At 44.9% G+C, this 23,324-nt stretch overlaps 1 protein-coding gene across 9 annotated transcripts in view; it reads right to left on the minus strand.

Moving 5' to 3' along the window:
• Positions 1 to 443: 443 nt before the first annotated feature.
• The window catches only part of itsn1 (intersectin 1 (SH3 domain protein)), a 45,155-nt gene continuing 22,274 nt past the window's right edge, over positions 444 to 23,324 (minus strand). For 2 of the 9 annotated variants that reach the window (XM_058064618.1, XM_058064617.1), the window contains exons 19-45: positions 20,056 to 20,186; positions 19,708 to 19,982; positions 19,513 to 19,643; positions 19,373 to 19,387; positions 17,111 to 17,361; positions 16,774 to 17,035; positions 16,527 to 16,675; positions 16,291 to 16,370; positions 16,046 to 16,218; positions 15,050 to 15,095; positions 14,180 to 14,301; positions 12,805 to 12,928; positions 12,546 to 12,740; positions 8,082 to 8,203; positions 7,289 to 7,395; positions 7,104 to 7,205; positions 6,183 to 6,264; positions 5,997 to 6,095; positions 5,828 to 5,911; positions 5,422 to 5,721; positions 5,184 to 5,264; positions 3,457 to 3,578; positions 3,307 to 3,389; positions 3,155 to 3,238; positions 3,023 to 3,087; positions 1,929 to 2,037; positions 444 to 1,709 (exon numbers count right to left, since the gene is read on the minus strand). In XM_058064618.1, the coding sequence (XP_057920601.1) occupies positions 1,561 to 1,709; positions 1,929 to 2,037; positions 3,023 to 3,087; positions 3,155 to 3,238; positions 3,307 to 3,389; positions 3,457 to 3,578; positions 5,184 to 5,264; positions 5,422 to 5,721; positions 5,828 to 5,911; positions 5,997 to 6,095; positions 6,183 to 6,264; positions 7,104 to 7,205; positions 7,289 to 7,395; positions 8,082 to 8,203; positions 12,546 to 12,740; positions 12,805 to 12,928; positions 14,180 to 14,301; positions 15,050 to 15,095; positions 16,046 to 16,218; positions 16,291 to 16,370; positions 16,527 to 16,675; positions 16,774 to 17,035; positions 17,111 to 17,361; positions 19,373 to 19,387; positions 19,513 to 19,643; positions 19,708 to 19,982; positions 20,056 to 20,186 (3,543 nt within the window). In that variant the 3' untranslated portion in view covers positions 444 to 1,560. Of the gene's footprint in view, positions 1,710 to 1,928; positions 2,038 to 3,022; positions 3,088 to 3,154; positions 3,239 to 3,306; positions 3,390 to 3,456; positions 3,579 to 5,183; positions 5,265 to 5,421; positions 5,722 to 5,827; positions 5,912 to 5,996; positions 6,096 to 6,182; positions 6,265 to 7,103; positions 7,206 to 7,288; positions 7,396 to 8,081; positions 8,204 to 9,473; positions 11,972 to 12,545; positions 12,741 to 12,804; positions 12,929 to 14,179; positions 14,302 to 15,049; positions 15,096 to 16,045; positions 16,219 to 16,290; positions 16,371 to 16,526; positions 16,676 to 16,773; positions 17,036 to 17,110; positions 17,362 to 19,372; positions 19,388 to 19,512; positions 19,644 to 19,707; positions 19,983 to 20,055; positions 20,187 to 23,324 lie in introns of those variants that run through there. The other 7 variants (XM_058064622.1, XM_058064619.1, XM_058064616.1 and 4 more) reach the window with 7 other exon arrangements.

Below are 23,324 nucleotides of genomic sequence, written 5' to 3' on the forward strand. Positions count from 1 at the left end.
CGTGAGAACAAGCATCTCATGAGGACAAGTGTCTCACGAGGACAAGTGGCTAGTGAGGACTAGTGAGGACAAGTGAGAACAAACGTCTCACAAGGACAAGCAGCTCGTGAGGACAAATGGCTAGTGAGGACTAGTGAGGACAAGTAAGGACAAGCATCTCACAAGGACAAATGGCTAGTGAGGACAAGTGAGGACGAGTGAGGACAAGTAAGGACAAGCGGCTCGTGAGGACAAATGGCTAGTGAGGACTAGTGAGGACAAGTAAGGACAAGCGTCTCACAAGGACAAATGGCTAGTAAGAACAAGTGAGGACGAGTGAGGACAAGTAAGGACAAGCGCCTCATGAGGACAAATGGCTAGTGAGGACTAGTGAGGACAAGCGGCTCGTGAGGACAAATGGCTAGTGAGGACTAGTGAGGACTAGTGAGGACAAGTAAGGACAAGCGTCTCACAAGGACAAATGGCTAGTAAGGACTAGTGAGGACAAGCGCCTCATGAGGACAAGTGTGCTCCTTGATGGTCTTTTACTGGTTTTCATGTTGACTGAAAGGGAAGTAGGCCTATGCGTTGGTCCAACTGGAGTTTATTGACACTGAAAAGACAGTACAGGTACATGATAGCTGATATATTAACTCTCAGTAGTATTTATACACAAGCCAGGAGGCGGACAGTAAGAAGGGGTCCAAAGTGATTTGGGTGACTTCTTAGTAGAGTCTACGGAGCAAGATGAGGGATATGGGGGGGGGGGGGGGGGGGGGCTCAAGACAGTTCTAGGATTGTTTCAGTTTGCACCATCTCACACACACACACACACACACACACACATACTGACGTCTGATTGGACAGTGGCTGGTCACTAAGGTAACGGTTGTTGTGTCATATCCACTTTAGGTTGGGGGGGGGGGGGGGGGCATGTTGTTGCCTGAGCAGCGACGTCCACAGTGGCAGCTCTCAACATAAGGTCAGAGGTCAGATGTGGGATGTCAAAAAAAAATATCTAAAAAAAAAAAAAAACTAAAAACACAACATTAAAAAAAAAAGGTACCAAAATGTTCCCTGGGGGGCCAAAGCTCAGCCACAAATTTTGTTTTCTTTTTTTAAACGCTCGTTTTCTAGTAGCATTGTTAGCATAGCGTCATTGAACCTGTACACGTGTGGCACTTTAAGAACATGACATGACCGGACTCTTTTAAAAAGGTCTGTTCCAGTCTAGACCACGACCTAATACTCACACATACACACAGGGGACACAGGGACACGAGGACTGGGACTGTCACTGGAGGAAGACCAGACCGTCTGACCAGCTTGTCCCCTCAAACATCAGCTTTGTTGGGGTTTTCTCTGAAGAAGGAACGTGAGTGGAATGAAATATTGCAGTCATGTCCTGGTCCAAAACAGACCCTGAAGGTTTGCAAGCTGCCGTGATCCAACTCAGCCCGCAAATGAAATACGTCTCGGTCTTTGTTCCGGGTCATTTCCTTTGCGGTCCATCAATAACGGAATAAAAGTAGCACAACCCCCAGCCGGACAATCCGGTTTAAGTCCCGTGTGGTCCGAATCTCACGGCTCCTCAAAGAGCTGGAGGTCCAGTCTGACCACGATCTCGCCGGTGGGAACCTCGTGGAGCAGCAAGCGCTTGGTGATGGGCCCTTTGGAGCCCTGGTCCTTCTTGATTTCTGCCAGTCGGATCTCCGTCCTGCCCAAGAAGTCTGAGGGGAGAAAACACATGGACCACCTTCATTTTGGACACGGTTTCTTCCAGCCGGGACCATCCATCCGCCCATCCATCTGTCCATCCACCCAGCTAGCCAACCATCCATCCATCCATCCATCCATCTCACAAAATGATATTATTCTTAATGCTCCTAATATGACTCGGTTATTCTAAAATAAATGTGTTAGATTACAACTTTTTTTTGAGCTCTGACCGTCAGGTGAGAACTGGTCCCGCTCGAAGACAGTCACACACAGGACGTCCTGTTCCAGGTCCTTAATGAAAAACTGACAGTTGGAGTTCCACTTGGGATTCAACGTGTCCTGCAACAACATCATCGGGTCATCAACGTGAGCACATCCGTACAATTAAACTATGATGGCAAGGAGTAGGAACAGAGAAGGACATTTGGGTAAATATGACATATAAGATACAGAAAACTTGTTTAAGACCTTCTACAAATGCATTTTAAACATTACCAGAGCCCTCTAGACATGAAATAACACCCCTATAGTCACCTCGACACTCCTATTACCCAATAGAGTAGACATAATAAGAGAAAATATGACATATAAGACACAGAAAACTTATTTAAGACCTTCTACATATGGATTTTAAACATTACTAGAGCCCTCTAGACATGAAATAACACCCCTATAGTCACCTTGACACGCCTATTACCCAATAGAGTAGACATAATAAGAGAAAATATGACATATAAGACACAGAAAACTTGTTTAAGACCTTCTACAAATGCATTTTAAACATTACCAGAGCCCTCTAGACATGAAATAACACCCCTAGTCACCTCGACACTCCTATTACCCAATAGAGTAGACATAATAAGAGAAAATATGACATATAAGACACAGAAAACTTGTTTAAGACCTTCTACATATGGATTTTAAACATTACTAGAGCCCTCTAGACATGAAATAACACCCCTATAGTCACCTTGACACGCCTATTACCCAATAGAGTAGACATAATAAGAGAAAATATGACATATAAGACACAGAAAACTTGTTTAAGACCTTCAACATATGGATTTTAAACATTACTAGAGCCCTCTAGACATGAAATAACACCCCTATAGTCACCTTGACACGCCTATTACCCAATAGAGTAGACATAATAAGAGAAAATAAGACATACAAGACAAAGAAAACTTGTTTAAGACCTTCTACATATGGATTTTAAACATTATTCGAGCCCTCTAGACATGAAATAACACCCCTATAGTTACATTTACACTCTTATTGCCCAAGGTAGTAGTCATAAGAGAAAGAAGAGGTATAGGGTTGCTACCTGCAGGGTTTTGGTGATGTGGCATTGGGAGCCCATGGTCACCTCACAGTAGGGGTTACTTTTTCCTGCAACACCAAAAAGCCTCATCAACATCTTGGTTTGCCACAGAATGGCCACACAAGCCCTCGTTACCGTGAGAACGACACGGTTTGAGCTCGATTCCCTCCACGATGTTCACCATCAGCCTTCCGATGCCCGTCGCCCTCTGGGAACGCACTGAGTGAGAGGGCGGAGTTAAGGTTAGACACAAAAAAGGCCACAAAGGAGCGCAACAAAAGGGATACCGAGATAAGCTTTCTCTCGCTTCTTCTTCTCCGTCTCGATGAAGAGCTCCGAGGCCGCCTTAATCTTCTGGACCCACGCCGTCCTGCACACACAGTGAACGCGTCACATGACATGAGGTCAATGTCTGCAGCATCTATGGCGATGCTCACCGCTCGTTGATGCTCTCGGCTCTCAGCGTGTAAACCCTGTCGATGTGAGAGATGTGGAAGAGAGGTTCGTCTCCCGAAGGGTCCGTCGGAAGCTTCACCAACACTTCGTTGAGGAAGATGGGCTGGGGGGGGGGGGGGGGGGGGGGGGCAGACCACAGATCCTTTATTGTGCATCCCAAGACCCTCTATAGTATATTCATTCATCAATACTACCATCAGTAATGGTGGCTGTTTGGTGCCATACTAAGGTCTATTAGGTCAAAACTGATGGAAATATGTGTGGTATGCAGTATTCTGGCCACTAGGCGGCAGTAATGATGCTGGGTTGAGATGAGAAGATGTTTGCATTTGATAAGAGATGGCTGTGGCTCCTTTCCCTGTATCCCTCCACAGCAGCGGGGGCAGCGTGCAGGAGTGTTTTGCAGTTTTGAACACAGTACAGTTCCAAATGTCAAACATGGAATAGTTCATGGTGTTATATTTGTAAATAAAGTGTTATTTTCATGTAAAACTACCATCATTTGTTGTACTGCTGATTAAGATAAGATAAGATAAGCCTTTATTCGTCCCTCAGTGGGGAAATTTGCATTGCACAGCAGCAAGAGTACAGAATCAGTTAAGTATAATACACAATATAAAAATAAACAATATAAACAACCCAAGTATTAACAAATCAACAATTTTACCCAGAGTTATATACAAATACAGTTTGCACATAATATGAAATGAGATGAAATATATGACCAGTCTATACACTATGAAATCTTGCTAGTGAGTTAATATGAGGCATTATAGAAATACTTCACTTAGAACTTAATATATTGCACTTAGAGCCTTAATATTGCACGTGGAGAACAAAGTATTACTAAAGAACCGAAAAAGGTAGACGCTTTCTTTCTTGTGGTAGGTTCCGTCGTTATGACGCCATACAAGACAATATTCTACCTGCCTTTTAGACTAGTTGGAATGGTCTAAAAAGGCCGCTACTGGGAGGGTGTCTTTAGAGAAATGTCTGGTAGCGAATGAGTGGGCTGAAATAAATGAATAATTGATGTAAGTCATCTCTTTGGCCTATTTCATATTGAGGTAGCTGGGGATCTGCAACATGGCCAAGCATATATCAACAAGACAAAATCCTATCAAATATGTCAAAATTATATTTTTATGTACTATATTTTATATATTTTCATTTGAGAATGGATTTCGGCGCATGAGGACCTGGTATCGGAAGTATCGATATGTCAGTATCGATCCACAACACCGCATGAAGTCAGCCGTGGCATAAAAGGAAAAAAAAATTTCCTCCTCCGATCCTGTGTGGAAGTGGTAAGTTTTTGGCTTCATAAGTTTAAAGGAAATGCATTCAAGGCTAACTGGTTAGCTCGCTAGCTAGCAGCCGTCTCAAGCACTGTTGGCAACTAAGAAAAGTACTAGATCTCATCATGTTAACATTAACATCTATCAACATTAACACTTAATAACGTTGAATCCTATATCACAGAACTTCATTTAACGCGGTCGTGTCTGGAAGGAATTGAGCGCTATAAACAATAGCTAAAGGCCAACATATCCAAATCCTCACTGAGATGAGACGAATGAGACGGTAAACCAAATGAAAGAGGAACATCTTTAGAAGAACATTGTATGAAGAAAGGATTTATATATTCAACCTGCAGACAGGAAGTCACAGCCGCCATGATAAAAGTGTGTACGTGATGTTGTCTCACCGTCTTGTACATGCGGTACTGCAGGTGTGTTTTGGACGAGAAGACTTTGTCCGAGCCAGAAGAACCCAAAGGTTTGGTCACCTGATGGATGCAATGAAAGTCAGGACACTATGTTACGTTACAGCGCTGCAGCTTGTGGTTCTCCATTTTCCAGGAAACGCCAAGGTTGCATCAACACCATGTATGATCACGACAGAGCGATAGAAGTAGAAGTTGTATGGTAGGCGAGGATCCTGACCTGTGTGAGCAGCAGGAAGTCGTTGAAGAGGAAGCCGTAGAGCTCCTTGCTGCTTTTTGCTTTGAAAAGTTTGCCGCTGTGAAGGAACTTCCTGGGACCCAAACAGTTGGTGACCGAGTTGAAGACAAGTTGCTGAAAGAGAACACGTGGCAATAAATATCTTTTTGCTATTGGACGAATGTGGTGCCAAACAGAAACCCAGCCAAGATCGAGAACCTCAGAAAGGCCTTCACACTGAACATGAGCCTGGATCCACTCCAGACGATCAGAGTTCTCCTTCTCCCTCACGCCCTCGTTGACCTAAACACAACCGAGACCTGCATCACTTGTTCACAGTTCCAAGTACGAGGAGAATGTTCTGCTGCAGCTCCAAGGTGGCGTGCTCCCCAATTGTTGTCGCCCTCACCTGAGAGCACAGCTCCTCAGCCTTCTCCAGAGCAGCTTTCAGGTGACTGTGGTCGGGATGAGACTCTGGGGTGTTTTCCAAGATCTGTTGGTGACAGAGAGCAGAAGGATCAGCTAGTGTGTGTGTGTGTGTGTGTGTGTGTGTGTGTGTGTAAGGGGCTCATACGTACGTTCTTGATGATGAGCGGGTAGCGTGTGACTCTTTGCATGGGTTTAAGCAGGAAGCTGGACAAAGGCATTCCCTTGCATCGAGGGTCCATGGCTAACCTCTGCCCGGAGACAACAGACAAGATGGCTCCTCGGTGCCTTCTGGACAACTTTCATTAACTTACTGAACAGATGAGATGCACGGATACCTTGAGAAAGTCTTTGATTTCCGGGTTGTCGTCCGTTTTCTGCTGAATCAGCGTAGCCCCATTCAGCTGACATGAGCAGAACCTGCAGCCACATTGACAACAGTAATGGTAATGGTTTTGTTTCATTTGAACATGCATCAGATTACAATTGAATGCATCCCATAATCAGTTCACAGTTCCACATGTCCAAAAGGAGTAGGAAGAAGCAAAGCTTGTTAAATCCTACCCCTCCATCTGGTACTTTTACAATCAGTAACTGTTACATTTGTTCACTTCCTGCTTTCCATAATACAGTTTAAGGTTTTTTTTTTGTTTGTTTTGTTTTTTTAATTATTGGATTATTTGAATGTTTTTTCATGTTCGAAATAAACTTAAAAAAAAAACAAAAAAACCTCCGGACGCAAGCATAGTCTGGTGTCCACACCAGAGTGTGGCGCTCTTATATAACTTCATCCCGACCCCAACAGACCCCAACAGAGGTGTCATTCCAACACCGTGTGTCTCCACCAACATCTCTGGTCGATACCAGTCGATAACGATACTTCCTATACTTTCTCACTGTTATAGGACAACCGCGAGATGCATTCACAGACACTCCAAAAATTAAATCTCTGTACTGCGCGTGTATGACGGAGAATTTGCTGCAGGAACTGCGTAGAAAGCAGCAGTGGAGTTCAATATCCCACTATAGATGATGATGATAATGATGATAAGTGGATCAAGGTGGAGACAGGAAACTGACCATTTAAGCCTGGTGACGTCACCATATGTAAATTAGATGAGTGTATTTCCTTTGGCGCATACTGATCACTCGTTTACCGTATGCCTTAATCTAGAACCATTTACAACTTTTTGAAATATTGTGTCCATGAATGTACACTTTATGTACACGTGGCCAAGTGTTTGTATGCGTGAGGTCACCTGATGTACGGCTGCATGTGCGGCAACTGATTGGTCAGGATGTCGCCAATCATCTTCACCGGCATGCGGTCGCCTGACATCTTCTTCCTCACCCTCAGAGCCCTGGGGACATCACGTTTGCTCGGGTGACACGTAAGTCAAAGTACAGCACGTTCAATGCTGTGGTACGCGTCATTGTGGTTTACTTGAGCAGCTTGATGTTGCACATGATGAGCTCCTTCCAGTTGACGAAGATCATGGCCACCTCCTTCTCGCTCAGCAGCTCACACTCCAGCAGAGGCTTGTGGAAGATCTGCACAGGAAGTCCAAATGCAGGTGCAGGATATAGATTAATTTAAACAAAACCCAAAACATAGTATGCAAGTCGCTCTGGAGTATAAGTAGCAGGACCGCCAAACCATGAAAAAAGTGCAACTTAAGCATGATAAGTAAATAATCTGCATGGTGCTGAGTGGCGAGCACAGCGAGAAGACCTGGGTTTGATTCCCCAACTCAGGTATCTCTGTGTGGAGTTTGAATGTTCTCCCAGTGCGTTGGTTTTCTCCGGGTACTCCGGTTTCCTCCCACATTCCAAAAACATGCTAGGTTAATTGGCCACTCCAAATTGTCCATAGGTATGAATGTGAGTGTGAATGGTTGTTTGTCTATATGTGCCCTGTGATTGGTTGGCCACCAGTCCAGTGTGTACCCCGCCTCTTGTCCAAAGATAATAATGGATGAAAGTACTTTAATTTTGTTATTGTTTTTTGTGTCATGAGCACTTCAAATGTTCATTTATTCTTGTCATTTATCATTTATTATGCATTTCCAATAAAACATATATAAATGTAAACATATAAAACTTTTTGTGTGAACATTTTTGATGTTTTAATATTATTTCTTGGGGAAAATGTGCTCGGAAGAAAGGAATGAATTATACCACTCTTCCATATTCTGATCCCTCCTGTACTGGTGTTACTGGTTTGAGTGTGTTCTCACCTCAGTGACAAGCTGCAGGTCGTTGACGTAGTTCTCCTCAGTGACAATGAGTTCGTGGATGTATCCCTGCCGCTTCCTCTCCATAGGACTCAGCATGTCCAGCAGGTGGAGGTCAGCGCACCCTGCAAGCACACCCACACACACACACAGGAGCAGCAGGATGACACACACCAACAGACAATGCAAAGGAGATGACATACATACATACATACATACCTGAGGTCAGATGTCATTTCCTAGTTACAATAAGCAATTCAACGCATTTACTTACAATCACAATATGCTGCTAATATACCACATTGTGGCTGTAAGTGCTATGACCTTCTGATGACCTTAGATATTTTTGTGGCACAGTCATCCCTCGCTGTATGGTGGTTTTTCAGAAATTCTATTTTAATGGCCTATTACTAGTCAAAACATATTGAAATACAAGTGATATGTAGTATTCTGGTCACTAGGCGGCAGTAATGACACAAAACATTGAGACATTAGTTGACATGACCTTAACCCTACATTTCTGACATGACAGTGTAAAAAAAGGTTGTCCTCCCATCCCGTATGGAAGTGGTACGTTATAAGCTTCTTAAGTTTATAAGAAATTTGAGGCAACTGGTTGACTCGCTAGTTGATCCTGAGCACTGTTGCTATTGGCTGTTAGGTCGCTAGATGACATAATTGGCATAAATGTTGTAACAAATGCTGTGCAAAAAAAAGCAGCATGAGTTGCAGTGTGGTGTAAACAATGAAGGAGTGTAAGAGTTGACTATAGGGGTGTTACTTCATGTCTACAGGGTTCTAATAATGTAAAAAAAATATATTCAGTTTTCTGCATCTTACATAACTTATTTTGTCTTATTATGTCTACCATATTGGGTAATAGGAGTGTAAAGTTCGGTATAGGGGTGTTATGTCATCTCTAGAGGGCTCTAATAATGGTAAAAAAAAACATTTGACTTATTTTGTCTTACTATGTCTACTATATTAGGGAATAGGAGTGTAACTTTGACTATGGGGGTGTTATTCCATGTCTTGAGGGCTCTAATAATGTTAAAAAAAACATTTAGAAACAGGTTTTCTGAGTCTTATATGACTTTTCTCTTATATCGCTTATATTGGGTAACAGGAGTGTAAAAGTGACTATGGGGTTGTTATTTCACATCTACAGGGCTCTCGTAATGTTAAAAAAAGTATTTAGTACGGGTGTCACAAGATCTCACAAGATTAAAACGTAACAAGATTCACAAAAAAAAAATTAACATTGAGGCCTTGATAGTGAAATTGTATGCAACACGCTTGGGTGTGGAACCAATAACTGCTATAAACGAGGGACGACTGTACACATCCACATTTTGAATGTGTGTGTGTGTGTGTCACAAGAACAGTGGACTCCAGTGTGTGTCAGAGCGTTTAATCATAACGACGGGGTCAGATTCACGGCTTGTTGCCAATCTCCACCCATAAAAAGGTGAGCACATTGGGGGCAATGAGCACCACGCTTCCATTCTGTACATTTCATTCATCCTGTATGCAAATAAAAATCTTTGATCATTTTCACACGCACTGACAAGTGCAATCTTGTTTCATTTGGCTGTTCATCCATTCATTGGTAGATCAGGTTTGCAAATGGTTAAAACGCCCGCCAAGTCTGTGGTGCATGTTTCTAAAAACGGTACTCTGGTTGTTTGTTTCCAGGCTCAATAAAAGACAAGTCGGTCCCGATCCACCTTGCTCCCTGACCCGCTGAGACGCACGCTCGAGTTCACTTGCAACACGAGGGCGTCATCTTCAGCCGCCACCAACAGGATGTGGGGGGTTAATAAAATGAAATGTTCATCATTATCATCATTCCATTGCCTTTGCAAGCGTAAACATTAAAATCACAATACTGTCATCTGGATAAACAAATATAATAATAAGTCTGTTGCAAAGGGAACAAATAGGGGGGCGAGTCTTGTCCTCTGGGAAATGGGCAGGGTTGTCATGGTAACTGTGCTCTCTACCCATCTGTTAGTATTATATGACTTTAAACTTTGAAACTTTAATACTTTCTGATAAAACCCGTGCAATATGACTCAACTGTTTCAACCGAAGCTAATTCTAAAAGGTTTTAGTGCATGAAGGCTTTCTGTGTGTGTGTGTGTGTGTGTGTGTGTGTGAGTGTGTGAGTGTGAGAGAGAAGACTGATCTGAGGTTTAGAAGTGACAACAAGTGAACATGAACGACAGTAGCTAACGCTCCAGGTTTGCAGCAAGCGTTAAAGGAAAAGTGCACTTTTTGTTTCACTTCTGCCCATCATCCACAATCCTTACTTGAGACATGAAGACACACGTCTTTCTCTTTTCCGTACGTTCTAAAGATATACAAACAGCTAAAAGAGGCAGCTAAGAAGGCACGTAATGGGACGCAGCTAATCCGCCTAAAGTTCTCCATTCCATAATGTGACCTGCATACTAGCCAGGCTACAGCAACATTGTTAATACTATTGTTATTAACAACGTTACTCCCAATATCGACATTAGCGGCGTACTGACAACTTGCCACACCAGACCGGCGAGCTAGTAGCTTCACCACACACTCGCTCACAAATGTAACGCTACATGTTGGAGCTGCCGCCACTGGTGCTATGTTTTTGTTTTGGAGTTTGGAAGTTCTGCTCATGCTTAAAATGGCCACAAAATCCAGCGACAATACAATCCAAAATATAAGTATTACATGTCACCACAAAGGTACTCGTAACTACATGCTCACGGAATGGAGCGAGAATAGCAGAAAACTTGTTGGAAGCTTTTTAGAGATGTTTTCATAGCGGGCTTTCTACGCCAAGTAGGTGTGTCCCATTACATGCATGAATTACCTGCTTATTTTTAGCTCTTTGTATATCTTTAGAAGGCACAGCAAGGAGAAAGCGCAAAGTGCAGGTTTCCTCAAACATGGTGGAATGATTCACGAGTACCGAATGTGTGTGTGGTCATCATAGTAACAGACAAGGCAATTAAAAATAAAACTAGAGTAAATAGGTCGGTATTCAAACGGTCAATCTACTGAGTTGTTGTGCTGTCAAAAGTCCCAAACTTTGTACCGTGTTGTTTGTTTAGCGTTAAACGACTCGTGCAGCGAGCCGCTCGCTCCCTCGCCCTCCCTCTTTGCACCGTGTGACATTCGCTGCTGCGGGACGTATCTCAATACTGTCTGCCCCCCCCCCCCCCTCCCAGACGCAAAGAGGAAAGGAGCGGGGGACGAGCCTTTTGCTTGAAAATGTAGCATTGAAAGTCGTCCCTCCAGCAGATAGTGGGTCTTTCTGTGAATCTGCAGGGAGGGGAGGGGTTAGTGGGGAAAGGGGGGGCGGAGCCAGCACTTTTGGCTGACAGGTGAACAAAGCTGCTGAACCAGAGCAAGGTTAAAATAAAAGTTGAAGCAATAGGGGATGAGAGCTGGGCTACTGGTTCTAACAGTGACAGAATCTCCCTTAAAGCCACAAAACGACCCACTATCCACTTCACCACGCTAGCTTTGGGCCGTGTAAACGGGGGTAGGGGGGTGTGTGGGTGTGTGGGTGTCAATACAGTCACAGTTAAAACAACTACATGAAAATGAGTCCAATCAGGGAGTCACGCCTCCTCGTTTGCCTCTCCTCTCACTGTTTGCTCAAAACAGGAGGAGGAAAGATGGCGGCGAGGCGAGCAGACAAGACAGACAGTCTCGCCACCAGTGGGCGCTCTTAACGTTTACAGTCTGTCTGTCTCTCTTGGCTTCTATTGGTGGAGGTTCGCCATTTCCGGGTCATGTGACCTCTTGCTGCTGTCCCATTGCTTGAGTGGCCTAGTGGGCGTGGCCTAGTGGGTCTCTTTGAGGGCTTTGAGGAGAGGGGGGTTCTGGGTAATGATATGATCCTAGAGAGAGGACGACAACAACAACATCAACAAAAAACAACTAAACAAAAACAACAACAACAAATTGGGTGCTAGGTGGGTGGAGCATGCAGTGGAGACATAGCCGGGCGTGTGGGTAGAAGTAGAGCATCTAGAGCAGGTGGCGTAGAAATATTTACACAATGCTCAGCTTCTACAGGCTTTGTTCAATGCATTGCTCTAGAAGCTCTACGTCTATGGTGGATCATGCGGGCAAGAGCGGAAACACTAATGCTAACAAATAAAAAACATGCATGAATACACACAAACATGGTGTGTGTGTGTGTGTGTGTGTGCGTGTGTATGTGTGTGTGTGCGTGGAGATGTTATCAAGGAGGCCCAAGTAAGTCTAGGTCAGAAACCTTGGATCAGATGGTGAGAGGGATAGCGTCTCCACTCCTGACTCTGGTGTGTGTGTGTGTGTGTGTGTGTGTGAATGCGTGTAAAGGGCAGTGAGCTTGTGTATTGTGTACTTTAGAGAACTTTTTATCACACGTCCATGTGTGTTTGTGAGGAGGTCTACATGTTATGTGTGTGTATGTGTATGTGCACTCACACTGCGTGCTGGGGTCAGTGTCTGTCGTCAGCTTGACATAGTTGCTAGGAAACAGACCCTCCCGACCGTTGAGCTCGCCTTTCCACCAATCACAGTCGTCCTTACTGAGCACGGTGATCACCTGACCCTTCTGGAAGGCCAGTTCATCATCATTCTGAGCCACGTAGTCGTACATGCCGATCACCTGGCACACAGCTGTGCAAAGAACATTCCAGATGTTTGCATTGCTTGCGTGAAAAGTGTGTGTGTGTGTGTGTACCTGTGTTGGCAGGGGCCAGTTTAGGCGGTGTGGGCTCAGTGGGCGTGGTCTTGCTCGTACTGGGGCTGAGCAGCTTTACATAATTGGCTGGAAACCAGCCGATTTGCCGCTTTTTCCCTCGGGCCTGGGTCAACCAGAGCACAGAATGCACAATAAAACATTCGGAATATAATCATCCCTCGTTTATCGCAGTTCATTGGTTCCAGACCTGGTTTCAGAGTGATGAATTAATTCCTGATACTAATCTTTGCATAGAAAAGCTGTTTGTAACATTATTAGAGCACTGTAGACATTAAATAACACCCTATAGTCACCTTGACACTCCTATTTGTTTACATCCCGTTGCATAATTCTTATGTTTCAGGGGCCACTAGGTAGCAAGTTCGCAAGCTATCAAGTTAGCTTTGAATTTATTTGTTCTGAAGTTAAAGGGGTATGGCACTTTGAGTGGAATTTTGCCCATCATTCCTAATCCTTAGGTGAAACATGAACACATTTCTTTCATTTTTCTGTGCATTACAACACAAGAAAACGAGTTAATATAAGCTAGCTAACAAAGCGCTGTTATTGGGACACACCTATTTAGACTATGAAGCCCTCAAAAAAAACAAACTGACAACATTTGATATACATGCTGTGATCGTGTATTAACACGTACACAACAGCAGCATAGATACAGCAACAACACTTCCAATGTCCACTCTCCTTGGAATGGCTGTGTCTTCCAGCACAAGACGTGTGCTTCAGTCCTCATGTCAAAAATGCTGACAGCAAACCAGCAGCTTGTTGAGTCTTTGCAGCTAAATAGAGAGCTAGCAATACACTCTTTCGTCTGTGGATGAGGCTAAGACTAGCAATTAGCAGAGCGTTGTGTTAGTCCGCAACAACAGTTTTCCATGTTAGCTGCTACAATAATAATTTGGCTGTGGCTTGGTTCATATATAAGTCAGTTATGTAAATGGAACACTGTTGGCTGTTTTTTTGTGAGGGCTTAAAATAGGCATTTCCCATAATGTCCGTTGCTAGCTAGCTCATATTAACTAATTTTCTCACGGTAGAATGCACAGAAAAGGGAAAGTAATACAATAAGTGTTCATTTTTAACAAGGATTGGGAATGATGGGCATTCCCAACAAAGTGCAGTTCCCCTATAAGAAGCCAAAAACCGACACACGGAATGGGAGGAGAACTTTTTTTTCCACTCTGTCGGACTGCAATGCTGCCTCGATGCCAGAATACTACCCGTCACTTGAATTTCAATATGTTTGACTAAATAGACTGTAGTCTACTACGAAACTGCCATCATTCCATTCAGTTCTGAACAACCGTGATGTAACGAGGGAGCAATCATGTGCCGTATCATATGAGGTGCGTACCTGAAGCTCGCCCTCCCACCAGCCCCCAGGGTTCTTCTTCCTGATGAGGATGAGCTGGCCCGGCGCTAATGTCAGCTGCTCCGCTCCTGTCGCAGAGTAGGGGGCGATGACCTGGGCAATTTCTGATGAAAGGACAAGAGCACATGAGCACATTATTGACAAAACAGCATCAAAGTATTGACTTTCAAAGACAAAAGTGTTTTCCATGTTACCCTTATCACTATCTTTTTTTTTTATATCATTCATCTCTCTTGGCCAGCACGGTGGTGTGCGGTTAGCGCGCAGACCTCACAGCTAGGAGACCAGGGTTCAATTCCACCCTCGGCCATCTCTGTGTGGAGTTTGCATGTTCTCCCCGTGCATGTGTGGGTTTTCTCCGGGTACTCCGGTTTCCTCCCACATTCCAAAAACATGCTAGGTTAATTGGCGACTCCAAATTGTCCATAGGTATGAATGTGAGTGTGAATGGTTGTTTGTCTATATGTGCCCTGTGATTGGCTGGCCACCAGTCAAGGCTGTACCCCGCCTCTCGCCCAAAGACAGCTGGGATAGGCTCCAGCACCCCCGCGACCCTTGTGAGGAAAAGCGGTAGAAAATGAATGAATGAATGAATTCATCTCTCTTAAATATTGATTTCTTATTACACAACTGATTAGCCATGACCATTTCACATGTTTGTATCGGGGTATTAACTACAGAAGTACTGTCATCTAGGAGAAACTTGTTGTTCCCCCACATTAATAGGAGCCAAATGAGGTGGCTCAGGTATCTCGTCAGGGGTGGCTGGGTGGATCGATTATCAGCCCATCAATGCCACCCCAACACACACACACCACATGCACAGCTGTAAAGCTAGGAAAAACCCTGTACCTGGTTTCTTTCCTAGGCTGCCCGTCTTCCCTGCTGATCCTAAAGACTGGAGACAGAAACAGTCAAATGAGAGTGTCTGAAGCACACTGGCCACAGCAGCCGATGGATTTGCAGGTATTTTTTGATGGAGATCAATCCAACACAGACTTTTAGTAATTTATTAGCTTCACTTTTGGTTCAAAAGGCTTCTAAAGTTCAAAAATATTAAGTGTGGAGTTTCCCTACTTATGTCTCTGGTGGGTGTGTCACCCGGGGGTGCTCACATTATGGTGTGCACGACAACTCTTTCGTGGAATGAGACAATCTTTGGGGTAGAGATGTCAGGACATTGAAAGGTGGTAGTTTAGAGAGGGTCTTTCTAATTGATATATCTTCTTTGATGGCAGTGACCCTCTATCCAAATTTGGCCATCATTGAAATGTCCTTTCTTTTTTAGATAGAAGTGCACTGCTGACTCTGGGGACGAAAGAAATGTTTGGTCTCTTGCAAAACAGTGACTTCCTCCCACCTCTGGTTTAAGGCGTGGGTATGTTATGTTTGGAGAAACTGCAGCAGCCACCAAGGGAGCAACCACGTTTTATCTGCTGTGTCTATTCCCCTGGCAGTTCCTCTCCTGGTGGATTTGACAGTGAGGATGCCCTGGAGTTAGAAAGACCCTTCCTGATGTTCCGTCTGTCTTCCGAGGGGCTCTCTCTGCTTCGTCATCGAGTTATCTGACAACCCCTGGCTTGTGTTCTCGTGGGTGATGGAAGTCATGTGGGTAGGTTTTCTGCAGAATTGTGTCAATCACTTCAGTAACAACAGGAACCTTATTGAGACCACCCCCAGGGGACGCAAACAAGGAACTATGCACCCAATATTTTACAAGTGAAGAAGCCTTTTTTTACGTAAGGTAAACATCTCTGTTGCCTGGTGTGGATTACTATGATCTGGATGACTGGGAATCTACACCTCAAACTCCTGTTGGTCCTCATGGGTGTCTGAGGGACATCTCACCTCTGAGTTGGAGTCTCGTGGTTTGACGTAGTTGGACGGGAAGACTCCGGTCTTGCCCCCGACCATGCCCGTCCACCAGTCTCCCTCCTTCCTGGTCACCATGACGACATCACCTTGCTGGAAACTCAGGTCGCCCTGCTCGCTGCTCTCATACGTGTACATGGCCACATACTCTGCACAAAAACGCCAAGAGGAGAGGGTGAGTGGCATGTACACAGGAGGAATGAATGCAATGTCGAGGTTACCTTCCCCAGACTCTGTGGGCTTGATTGGAGTGGGGGAGGGGCGTTTTCCGTTTGGGGGGCTTTCTGACACCGTGGTCTCACTGATGAAAAAAAACACCTTAATATTACCTAATTTTCATTTGTTGCACTTTTACTGAATTACCGACTTTCACTAAGTAATTCAATAGAATTAAGTAGAGGTGCACAGTGTCTTTGTTTTTTCAAACCGATACTGATGACTCTAGTTTGACCTGTACCTAGTATTTTTGCTGCGTGCTGAGGCTGCAACTGGTGGCGCTATGGCGACAGAGATGAGCTTCACATAGCTTTTGGGGAACCAGCCTCTCTGTCCAGTCTGGAGTTCTCCCAACCACCACATGTCCTGCTGCTCCAACACTGTTATAATCTGTGAGATGACAATACACAAGATGCCAGATTATGATGCAGTATTTTTTTTTTTTTGCAGTATTTAAGTTGTCCCGGGATAAGTTGCATGATCAAGACCTCGTTCTTGTTGAAGTTGAGATGGTTGTCCTTCTTGGCTCTCCAGGGGTACAAGGCCTGAGCCTGCAGACCCTCCACCTTCTCCCCCTGTCCAAGCACGGGTGAGGGGGAGGAGCCGGTTGTCATGGTGGCGGGGGTGAAGGCGGAGCGCTGCCGCAGCTGCGCTGACGGGACGCTGAGGGATGGATTTTGAGCGGCTGAGGAGGTGGGCCACGCGTCCCATCCCTCGCTTTCCATCTGGCTGCTCGTATTTGAGGGCCAGCTGGGAATATTTTAGATACACATGACATCCATCAAAGTCATGTTGGATCATGTCTGTACATCAATAAAGACTCACGTGGTGCTGAAGTCGGCCCAGTTGCTGTTTGTGGACGATGTGGATGAGGAGGTCGGTCCAGGTGCGGGAGGTGGCGTGCTGATGGGCTGCTGCTGCTGGGCTGAGGTGGGAGTTGCTGAAGCGGCTGCACGCAGGCTGATTGGCGCTTCACTGTCTGGTATTCGCTCGGCGTAATTAGCTGGGAACCACCCCGTCCGCCCTCTGAGCTCTCCTCCCAGCCAACCAGGCTCACCCGTTTGAGACTCATCCACCTATCAGGGCAGAGGAGAAAGTTAGCAGGTCACGTGACTGGCACATTAGCATCACCGGCCCTGCATGGTGGATTCATGTCAGGTTTGTAAAGGCGTTGTCCATCATGGTTAGGTACTGCAATGGGGACGCTAGCGTTTCAACGTACTTCCTGAAGTTCCAACCAGAACTGATAAACCCAAAAACTGGTAGACCCAAAACAAGCCGGAGGATCCCATTGGCTGTCCGTCAAGACACGGGACCATCCTCGGTCCAAATGAAGGTTGTTACTGGTGACCAGTGCAGTCCAATAACCATCTGGCAGAGAAGGATTTTAGGAAGAAAAAAGGTCTTCAAACTTTTAGTATCCTGGCCAATAAACCCATTGTTAACAATAAACACATGCAACCTGATATCCAGTTTGACAAGCAAGAGATGCGACTGCATTGATATCAGCCTCCTGCATGGTAAAACTCAGCCATAAACAAATTGTAGAGACGTGTAGCGGGTATTTCAAGACTAGCAACCGGTTGACAGTCCATCTCTTAAAGAATGCTAGTGCCTGGGGAGCGCATTGTTTGCATGTTGCGCATGCTATGTAGCTAGCATGGCTGAAGACCAGAATGGATGTAAATAGCATTAGCAGTGCACTAGCTAGCCACCGGGAAAGATTTTCAACCCATCAGCAAAATACATGCACATTAGAGCGATGACATTCATGTATTGTATAAAACTAAGACAACAACATCAAATTAAAAGCCCAAATTGAATACAGAGCCATCATCCACAACTACAAGCCTGGACTTAGCTTTTTCAACAAATACATTAGCACTCAATAATGTCATCAAATCTTACCTAAGCATGTGAGCAAGCATTCTTGCTAGATTCTGCTAATATGATGCATCCAAACCAATTCCACATGTCCAAAATGAGTAGGAAGAAGCAGAGCTTCTTTGCTAATATTGCTAAAACATTTATTCATCAAACAAGTATTCATCCATCTTTTTGTACGTTTTTTGTGCAAGGGCAAAAAGAGGTGATGATGCAACTCTCCATTAACAAGAGAGCCAAAACAGCAACCACAGGGGGGCAGAAGTGCCTTTGATAAGATCTCGGCAGGGTACGTGTTAAGGAACCAGGAAGTGAGTGCAGCATGCAGAAGGTTACGTAATGTCAGGACATTTTAAGGCATGCACAAACATACATGTTCAGTTCCAAATGTGAAATTGTAAACAGTTCATGGTTGTTTTATTTGTAAATAAAGTGTTATTTTGATGTATAACACCTCGGGCGGCATCAAATCAATAAATTAGACAATTAAAAGTGTCCACAGCTAATTTCTTTATCGATCCATTGTGTCACACGCTTTATGTGCCACTTAATACACTTAAACCCTGAAAGTGAAGCATGTTGGGATGGAGGGAGCTCAACAGCAGGATAAGTCACGACAACATCCTAGCTTTGTGAGGAAGCGTAACGTTAGTTTCTCTGCTAACTGGCCTGATGCTAGCAACACTAACCTGGTACTTCAGCACCATCCGAGCGTCTCTACTCCGCAGCAGGAAACAGAACCTCCAGAAAGGAGGTGTTTGCATTGCAATATTACACAAATGTGGAAACAAACCCTGCTGCTGGGGTTTCTGATTGTCATTTCCTTCATTATCATTTATTTATTCTTATTATTTATAACAAAAGTGCCTCTATTGTTGCACAATTGTTTTAACTGTGTATAAACGAATGAATGTTGTATTTTAACATATCTTTTACTCTGTTTACTTGTTTTTATTCAACTCCATTTTTCTGTAAAGTGTCTGAGTATTTTGAAAAGCGCTATACAAATAAAATGTATGATTATTATTATATGTGTAGCACAGTTAGTCAAGTGTACAGCGTAGCATAGACGTCCCAAATTAGCCAAGCACAACACCAGGTCTGATTAAGATCCATCCAAATGGCTGATGAATGAAAGTGAAGATGAGGTCTGCGGTCTTGTGAGGGGTGGAAGCACAACACAGGGCTGGGCTAAGAACTTACCCATTCCCCCTTCACCTTCAGCCAGCACAGCAGAGAAGAGAGCAAAGGGTTAATGCATGCCATACATTCCAAGAAGAGATGCAGGTCAAAAGAGAAAACACACAGAGACGGTGGGTTGTGGGTAATTTACACATCCATACCATGATGACATCACCGGGCGCAATGCTGATCTCGTCGTGGCTGCGAGCGTCAAACGGGTACAGTGCTCTGTAGTAGACCACCTTCACTGGCTGCTGCTGCTCAAACAGACTTGCTACTGGACCCTTCTCTGCTGATAATGAAGAGAAGGTGCATCAGCCACCAAAACACCAAAATCGCGTGTAAATGTCCACTACCTGTGGAAGCCCACGGGTCGGCAGGCTGGCTGAACACCTTGCTGAGTTTATCCTGCATGTCCTTCTTGCTTCTGGCCTCGTCGTCCTTTTCCTCCACTGACGCCGCAGCCTTCCGACCGTCTTCATCCTCTTCCAGCCCTCTCCTTTTCCGCTCCTCTTCTTCTTGGGTCACCCTGTTGAGCCAGGCGTGGGACGCAGAGGCGGGGCTCGGCGCCTTCAGGGCAGAACTCATGGCCACATCTTCCCTCCAAGTCAAACCTTCGTCCGAGGACAGCCTGACAAGAGCACCATGCTGGCCGTCAGCCGCGCAACTCCTGATGCGGGAGAGCAGTGTACCTGCAATCGTACCTGCTTTCCTGAAGCTCAGCAGACTTCCTGTCACTCGCGGCGTGCATGTGAGCGTGCATCAGTGCGTGTGCGTCTCCTTCCAGCTCCTTCTGTTTCTGTCTCTGCTGCCGGCTGTGGATTTCCCTCAGCTCCTGCAAAGCAACACGGGATACAGGAACGCACACCGGTAAGGAGGGGGATTGGGATCGGATGGCTGGTTGCTACGGGTTACCATTGACAACAATAACAACAACAGCAGCAACAGCAGCATCAGCAACGACGGCATCAGTAACAACAGCAAAATGTGTTAGTGAGGGGATCAATGTTATCAATGTGCAGTCATGACAACCAGCTGTGCCGTTAGAAAACTCTGTCATCGGTTGTGATGCGGCCAAACAACCAATAGGAGCAGACTAAACTGTTGTAATTATATCAAGGCTCCAAGTCTCCCGAAACAGGAAGCGATGGACACAATGTGCCATGCATACATTCCTGAATGCACTTGACTGAAGCACATTAAAACTTTCTCTGGTACGACTCGGTGTCATCAGCTCACTAATCGTCCCGTGGCACACGTGATGGCACAAGAAGGACATAAGAGGTGAAGATGCGGCTGAAGCCACACTTCATCTGATAACGCAGCCAACACCTTATGACTGCTTGATCAGCGTTAAACATGGGAGGTGATAGGCAATGTTAGCGGAGGTGGGGGAGGTGACGGGGGCTAAGAAGCAAAAAACAAAGGATGTAAGGGGTAAGAAGGTGATGGTGGAGGTACCGGGGAGAGAGAAGGTCACTTTATGAACACTGGTTTGTCCTGGATCAACTCATGTTTTACGGACAGACGACAAACAAGCAGCACACCAGGATCAGTGCATGCATGTCAAGCAGTCAGCAACGGCAAACACCAACAAAAACCAAACGGGACCGTAACATGTTCATGCTGTCACTCTACCGTAATTTCCGGATTATAAAGCGCACCGGTAAATGGCCCGCAGACGCTACATTTAAAGAGAAAATTGCAAGAAGATAGATGTTTTAGGAGGTGGAGCTTCAGAATGCAAAAAGAAGAAATTTGGATGAAATGATTGGAAACAAGCATTTAAGTGAAATAGGCTGTTCATTGGCTGATCTAAAGTTTAAAGCCATAGGCACCCCCCCAAATAGAAATACAATTTTGAAGAGGAGCCATTCTTGGGCTGCACGGTGGTCGAGTGGTTAGCGCGCAGACCTCACAGCTCGGAGACCAGGGTTCAATTCCACCCTCGGCCATCTCTGTGTGGAGTTTGCATGTTCTCCCCGTGTATGCGTGGGTTTTCTCCGGGTACATGCGAGGTTAATTGGCCATTCCAAATTGTCCATAGGTATGAATGTGAGTGTGAATGGTTGTTTGTCTATATGTGCCCTGTGATTGGCTGGCGACCAGTCCAGGGTGTACCCCGCCTCTCGCCCGCAGACAGCTGGGATAGGCTCCAGCAACCCCCGCGAACCTCGTGAGGAAAAGCGGTAGAAAATGAACGAATGAATGAGTAGCCATTCTTGTTTATCAGATAAAAATGGCATTGGATTTACATGAGGGGAAGACAAGAGTGAGCTTATTCCTCTGGAAGACCGTTGGCCAGTCATTACCACACAGACCAGGGCCTTCAGTCATGAGGGAGGCCGACTGCAACATCTCCACAGCCAGTTGCCGTTGACGCCCCTGCACAACCTGATGCTATTTCACAGCTTATTTCACTTTCATAAATTGTTTGCAATAAATTGCTTCACTCAAAATGTGTTTTGGCTCACTCCTATTTCTTCTTTTTGCATTTTGGAGCTTGACTTAGAACCTCCTAAAGACACAAAGGTGTCAAATGTAAATTCTTGCCCTTTTTTACTGCTTTTAAAATTTTGATCACCGGTGTCGCTGTCCTCGTATTCCTCCTAGGAACTAAAACCATCCTCTTCAAGCGTCGGAACGGAACAGCCCCACAATTCCCTCAGCACACTTCCCGACGGTCTTTCTCCTTCTACCCCAGCGTCACGCCTGCACGAGGCAAATTAGCACCCAACCTCATGCTGTCCTCCCCAGTAGGCAGCAGTCCAGCGACCTAAAACTCCCCAGCGACAGTGAACCTCCCGACATAAGGTCCGCCGGCAGACCCGGGCAAATGCCGCTAGATCAATCGCCTTCACGTGATACTGACATATGGGTGGCTTCGATGCTAGCTCTCTAGCCTCTAAAATGGATTCTCAAATGAAAATATCGATACTTTGATATTTTAGTCGTTTGAGGTTATGTGTATCATTAGCAGGAACACAGTGGAAAGTTAATTGTCTATATATATAGTCTATATATAGACTATATATAGTCTTATACATAGTCATATATAAGGCTATATATGTCTTATACATAGCCTTATATACAGTCTTACAGTACATAGTCTTTATATATAAGGCTATATATAACACTCCTTATATATAGCTATGCTATGATTTCAAATACAATTCTTTTACAAATTTATCCAACATGTGAGGTGTATCAGATGGTATCTTTGGTATCTTTTTTTCAAGCCGATACCAATAACTTTCTGCTTCTCCCGACCAATATGGTGCCAATAACCATAATATGTTTTTATATCTACCTTTTGTACACAAAACCCTTGGAATATCATGACATTACTACTACCACATCACTGATATCAGTACAAGTGGAGTGTAGAGGGGGAGGAGGCATGTGCAGTGGCCCAGTAAGGTGCACTGTATTCGGGCACACGCTCTGAGCAGCCAGTGAGGTCTCCGGCAAATCTTTTGCAGTTTTTAATTTGCCACGGTACAATAAGCCCCAGACGTGGTATCTGATTTATGACAACTTGTGATTTACTATGTCATAAATCCCCTCATACTGGCCGAATAATTATCATGCACCCCGGGTGTATTGGTATCGCATCAGTATGGCTGATATCAGCCTGACATCAGTTGTATCGCACATAACTAACAATGACAAAGTACAAAACGACTGCTCTGGTTTACACCAGGTGTAGCCAGACCACGAAGCCACCACAAATTAGACACATCAACGCACATGCCGCACGGGTCGAAGCGTGAGGAAAAAGCAGCGGCTTATACACCGGAAATTACGGTAATCCCCCTCTTTGTGTCTTTTGTTACTGATCTGCTCTGTCTGCTTTTGTTGTTTCTCTGTTTGAAGGCAAACTACTTTTAAAGTGTAGTGATGTAACACTGTACCTACTTCAAACTACCTGCCCAACTGTACTGCTGCAACATTTAAGTCTGTGTTTTTCTCT

The sequence above is a fragment of the Doryrhamphus excisus genome, chromosome 2 (genome assembly GCF_030265055.1).
Source record: "Doryrhamphus excisus isolate RoL2022-K1 chromosome 2, RoL_Dexc_1.0, whole genome shotgun sequence".
Classification (NCBI taxonomy): Eukaryota; Metazoa; Chordata; class Actinopteri; order Syngnathiformes; family Syngnathidae; genus Doryrhamphus; species Doryrhamphus excisus.